Below are 6,000 nucleotides of genomic sequence, written 5' to 3' on the forward strand. Positions count from 1 at the left end.
GAGGAGCGGTACCTACGAAGGAGCAGTACCTATGGAGGTGCGGTATCTATGGAGGAGCGGTGCCTATGGAGGAGCGGTACCTATGGAGGAGCGGTACCTATGGAGGGAGGAGCGGTACCTATGGAGGAGCGGTACCTATGGAGGTACCTATGGAGGAGCGGCTCCTGTGGAGGAGCAGTACCTATGGAGGAGCGGTACCTATGGAGGAGCAGTACCTATGGAGGAGCAGTACCTATGGAGGAGCGGTACCTACGGAGGAGCGGTACCTATGGAGGTACTTATGGAGGAGCGGTACCTATGGAGGAGCGGTACCCTATGGAGGAGCGGTACCTATGGAGGTACTTATGGAGGAGCGGTACCTATGGAGGTACTTATGGAGGAGCGGTACCTATGGAGGAGCGGTACCTATGGAGGTACCTATGGAGGAGCGGTACCTTCATTCATTCTTCATCCAGACTCCACACAGACACAGGGTGTTGACATGCTGCTCCAGAGCCAGAACTGTTCTTCCTTCAGACTCCACACAGACACAGGGTGTTGACATGCTGCTCCAGAGCCAGAACTGTTCTTCCTTCAGACTCCAGACTCTACACAGACACAGTGTGTTGACATGCTGCTCCAGAGCCAGTACTGTTCTTCCTTCAGACTCCAGACTCCACACAGACACAGTGTGTTGACATGCTGCTCCAGAGCCAGAACTGTTCTTCCTTCAGACTCCACACAGACACAGGGTGTTGACATGCTGCTCCAGAGCCAGAACTGTTCTTCCTTCAGACTCCAGACTCTACACAGACACAGTGTGTTGACATGCTGCTCCAGAGCCAGAACTGTTTCTCCCTTCAGACTCCAGACTCTACAACAACACGTGTTTTGACATGCTGCTCCAGAGCCAGTACTGTTCTTCCTTCAGACTCCAGACTCTCACACAGACACAGTGTGTTGACATGCTGCTCCAGAGCCAGAACTGTTCTTCCTTCAGACTCCACACAGACACAGGGTGTTGACATGCTGCTCCAGAGCCAGAACTGTTCTTCCTTCAGACTCCAGACTCTACACAGACACAGTGTGTTGACATGCTGCTCCAGAGCCAGAACTGTTCTTCCTTCAGACTCCAGACTCCACACAGACACAGGGTGTTGACATGCTGCCCCAGAGCCAGTACTGTTCTTCCTTCAGACTCCAGACTCTACACAGACACAGTGTGCTGACATGCTGCTCCAGAGCCAGAACTGTTCTTCCTTCAGACTCCAGACTCCACACAGACACAGGGTGTACACATGCTGCTACAGAGCCAGTACTGTTCTTCCTTCAGACAAGCATGTGTCAAAACTTTGTTCATTTGCACGTCTCTCGTTCATATTCGCTTGTAAAACTCACCAAAATGACATTCGGTAGCTCCTACCTATATATGTAGAACTTTATGAGCTGGACTGCTTGTCTTTGCAATAAGATATTTTTGTTTGCCAACATTATAATATTTAGTTAGCCTCCATCGAAACTTGTGCTAATTTTGTTAGCATTTTGGGTAATAGACTACTTTTGACCAGAGCTCTATGGGCCTAATTAAAAGTAGTGCACTAGATGGGGCAGTGGGTTGCATTCGGGACGCATAGCAGAGATTGCCAGTGAGAGTGCAGTACTAACCCAGAGCGTCCAAGCCAGGGGGTTTGCCCAGGATGGGCCGCAGCCCAGGAGTGGTGGAGGTGCCAGGGGTGGGGGCGTCGCTACGAGGGGTGGGAGTGGTCGACTTCAGGCCTGGCATTGATGACTTGTCATTCTGCACAAGAAGAGAGAGACGGAGGGACGGAGAGAGGAAGATGGAGGGAGAGGGATAGATAGAAAAACGGAGAGAGATAGAGATTAACAAATGTGGGGCCGCCAACTGCTTTGCAGTCACTCTTCAGTGGCTTTAGCCATAACTGTCTGTGTCCCTGCTCCTGTCTGTGTCCCTGCTCCTGTCTGTGTCCCTGCTCCTGTCTGTGTCCCTGTCCTGTCTGTGTCCTGCTCTGTCTGTGTCCCTGCTCTGTCTGTTGTCCCCTGCTCCTTCTGTGTCCTGCTCCTGTCTGTCCCCTGCTCGTGTCCCTGTCCTTCGTGTCCTTCTGTCTGTGTCCCTGCTCCTGTCTGTGTCCCTCTCCTGTCTGTGTCCCTGCTCCTGTCTGTGTCCCTGCTCCTGTCTGTGTCCCTGTCCTGTCTGTGTCCCTGCTCCTGTCTGTGTCCCTGCTCCTGTCTGTGTCCCTGCTCCTGTCTGTGTCCCTGTCCTGTCTGTGTCCCTGCTCCTGTCTGTGTCCCTGCTCCTGTCTGTGTCCCTGCTCCTGTCTGTGCTGTCTCGTGTCCCTGCTCCTGTCTGTGTCCTGCCCTGTCTGTGTCCCTGCTCCCGTCTGTGTCCCTGCTCCTGTCGTGTCCCTGCTCCTGTCTGTGTCCCTGTGCTCCTGTCGTGTGTGTCCTGCTCTGTCTGTTCCCTTCTCCTGTCTGTGTCCCTGCTCCTGTCTGTGTCCCTGCTCCTGTCTGTGTCCCTGTCCTGTCTGTGTCCCTGCTCCTGTCTGTGTCCCTGCTCCTGTCTGTGTCCCTGCTCCTGTCTGTGTCCCTTCTCCTGTCTGTGTCCCTGCTCCTGTCTGTGTCCCTGCTCCTGTATGTGTCCCTGTCCTGTCTGTGTCCCTGCTCCTGTCTGTGTCCCTGCTCCTGTCTGTGTCCCTGCTCCTGTATGTGTCCCTGTCCTGTCTGTGTCCCTGCTCCTGTCTTCTAGTTACTGTAGAATCAGTCAGCTTCTCTGTCTCTAACAGCTCACTGGATTTAACTAACCCAACATTTCATACTTATATATTTCTGCCCTGTGAACAGAGTAATATTTGGGATTCCATTAGCGTCTTGGTTAAATGTAGTGCCCTAAACAGGGAATTTGATTCCATTAGGGTCTTGGTTAAACGTAGTGCCCTAAACAGGGAATTTGATTCCATTAGGGTCTTGGTGAAACGTAGTGCCCTAAACAGGGAATTTGATTCCATTAGGGTCTTGGTGAAACGTAGTGCCCTAAACAGGGAATTTGATTCCATTAGCGTCTTGGTTAAATGTAGTGCCCTAAACAGGGAATTTGATTCCATTAGGGTCTTGGTTAAACGTAGTGCCCTAAACAGGGAATTTGATTCCATTAGGGTCTTGGTGAAACGTAGTGCCCTAAACAGGGAATTTGATTCCATTAGGGTCTTGGTGAAACGTAGTGCCCTAAACAGGGAATTTGATTCCATTAGCGTCTTGGTTAAATGTAGTGCCCTAAACAGGGAATTGATTCCATTAGGGTCTTGTTAAACGTAGTGCCCTAACAGGGAATATTGATTCCATAGGGTCTTGGTGAAGACGTAGTGCCCTAACACGGGAATTTGTTCCATTAGCGTCTTGGTTAAATGTAGTGCCTAAAACAGGGAATTGTGATTCATTAGGGTCTTGGTTAAACGTAGTGCCCTAAACAGGGAATTTGATTCCATTAGGGTCTTGGTGAAACGTAGTGCCCTAAACAGGGAATTTGATTCCATCCGTGCTTCTACACCTGCATTGCTTGCTGTTTGGGGTTTTAGGCTGGGTTTCTGTACAGCACTTTGAGATATCAGCTGATGTAAGAAGGGCTTTATAAATACATTTGATTTTGATTTGGGAACCAGATTAGAGCAAAGCAGTGAGGGAGGGAGAGCAGGCTTAATCTCTAGTGTAACTAATAGGGTTTTAATGCATAGCAGTTTCTAAACTCTGTAAGGACTACGGTGGTTGTCACAACTACATTATCATCACTGAATCCTCACATCCTTCCCTTTCCAGTTTCATAGCTCTCTCGTCACACACACACACACACACACACACACACACACACACACACACACACACACACACAACGTTCTTTACATGGTTTTCCTTGTTCTTGGAGGAAGGCGTGCTGCTGGACGACGCTACAGAGGCGGGGCTGGTGGGCGTGTCCTTCTGGGGGCGGGGCTTACCGATGCTGTTCCCCTCGGGCGAGTGGGCGGGGCTAGCCCGAGGGGTAGCGGGGTCCTGAAGTGAAACAGACAAACAATCACTCTGAGAACACGCCTATGGTAACTACGGTAATGCACTTACAGGACAAACCACGCCCACTGACCTCCAGCAACCACACCCCTTATTGTACTAAGTCACTGAGACGTGCCGGGATACAGTACAGCTGAAGTCAGAAGTTTACATACAACTTAGCCAAATACATTTAAACTCAGTTTTTCACAATTCCTGACATTTATTCTAGTAAAAATTCCCAGTCTTATGTCAGTTAGGATCACCACTTTATTTTAAGAATGTGAAATGTCAGAATAATAGTAGAGAGAATGATTTATTTCAGCTTTTATGTCTCACATTCCCAGTGGGTCAGAAGTTTACATACACTCAATTAGTATTTGGTATAATGCCTTTTAATTGTTTAACGTGGGTCCAAATGTTTCGGTAGCCTTCCACAAGCTTCCCATATAATTTGGGTGAATTTTGGCCCTTCCTCCTGATCAGAGCTGGTGTAACTGAGTCAGTTTGTAGGCCTCCTTGCTCGCACACGCTTTTCAGTTCTCCCACAAATTGCCTATAGGATTGAGGTCAGGACTTTGATGCCACTCTCAATACCTTGACTTTGTTGTCCTTAAGCCATTTTGCCACAACTTTGGAAGTATGCTTGGGGTCATTGTCCATTTGGAAGACCATTTGTGACAAGCTTTAACTTCCTGACTGAGGTCTTGAGATGTTCTTCATATATCCACATAATGTTCCTCCTCATGATGCCATCTATTTTGTGAGTGCACCAGTCCCTCCTGCACAAAGCACCCCCCACAAACGATGCTGACCACCCCCCGTTGCTCACGGTTGGGATGTTCTTCGGCTTGCAAGTCTCCGCCTTTTCCCTCTGTAAAGGATGGTTTTGTTCTCTTTTAACATAAATATATGCCTTATAGAAGTAGGACATGTTAATCACAAAACATAGAGTGACTGCAGAAAAGCTGTTGTTAATCTAGGGTGTCGACTGTGCAAACCACAAGGTTGAGACAAGATGGAAAAATGCTGAAAAAAGAAAAACAGAACTGAGGAATGTTCATTATGGCCAAACAGTTCTATTTTTGTTTCATCAAACCCAGAGGACATTTCTCCAAAAAGTACAATCCTTGTCCCCATGTGCAGTTGCAAACACGTAGTCTGGCTTTTTATGTGGTTTTGGAGGCAGTGGCTTCTTCCTTGCTGAGCGGCCTTTCAGGTTGTGTCGATATAGTGACTCGTTTTACTGTGGATATAGATACTTTTGTACCTGTTTCCTCCAGCATCTTCACAAGGTCCCTTTGCTGTTGTTCTGGGATGATTTGCACTTATCACACCACAGTACGTCATTCTCTAAGGAGCAGAACGCGTCCTCCTTCCTGAGCGGTTATGACGGGCTTGCGTGGGTCCCATGGTGTTTATACTTGCGTACTATTGTTTGTACAGATGAACATGGTACCTTCAGGTGTTTGGAAATTGCTCCCAAGGATGAACCAGACTTGTGGAGGTCTACAATGTTGTTGTTATTAGTATAGACTACTGAGTATCACACCTGTATTAATACACCTGTATGTTGTTATTAGTATAGACTACTGAGTATCACACCTGTATTAATACACCTGTATGTTGTTATTAGTATAGACTACTGAGTATCACACCTGTATTAATACACCTGTATGTTGTTATTAGTATAGACTACTGAGTATCACACCTGTATGTTGTTATTAGTATAGACTACTGAGTATCACACCTGTATTAATACACCTGTATGTTGTTATTAGTATAGACTACTGAGTATCACACCTGTATTAATACACCTGTATGTTGTTATTAGTATAGACTACTGAGTATCACACCTGTATTAATACACCTGTATGTTGTTATTAGTATAGACTACTGAGTATCACACCTGTATTAATACACCTGTATGTTGTTATTAGTATAGACTACTAAGCAGGGACGCGGCTG

The 6,000-nt window shown here is 47.5% G+C and overlaps 1 protein-coding gene across 1 annotated transcript in view; it reads right to left on the minus strand.

Moving 5' to 3' along the window:
- LOC120041338 (transducin-like enhancer protein 3-B) overlaps window positions 1-6,000 on the minus strand; it is a gene marked incomplete at its 5' end in the record, with an annotated part of 75,200 nt that overhangs the window by 26,928 nt on the left and 42,272 nt on the right. The window contains 3 exons of the mRNA XM_038986277.1: window positions 1,645-1,777; window positions 3,892-4,065; window positions 5,295-5,309. Of these exons, the coding sequence (XP_038842205.1) occupies window positions 1,645-1,777; window positions 3,892-4,065; window positions 5,295-5,309 (322 nt within the window). The remainder of the gene's footprint in view (window positions 1-1,644; window positions 1,778-3,891; window positions 4,066-5,294; window positions 5,310-6,000) is intronic.

Source organism: Salvelinus namaycush, unplaced genomic scaffold (assembly GCF_016432855.1).
Source record: "Salvelinus namaycush isolate Seneca unplaced genomic scaffold, SaNama_1.0 Scaffold444, whole genome shotgun sequence".
Taxonomy (NCBI): Eukaryota; Metazoa; Chordata; class Actinopteri; order Salmoniformes; family Salmonidae; genus Salvelinus; species Salvelinus namaycush.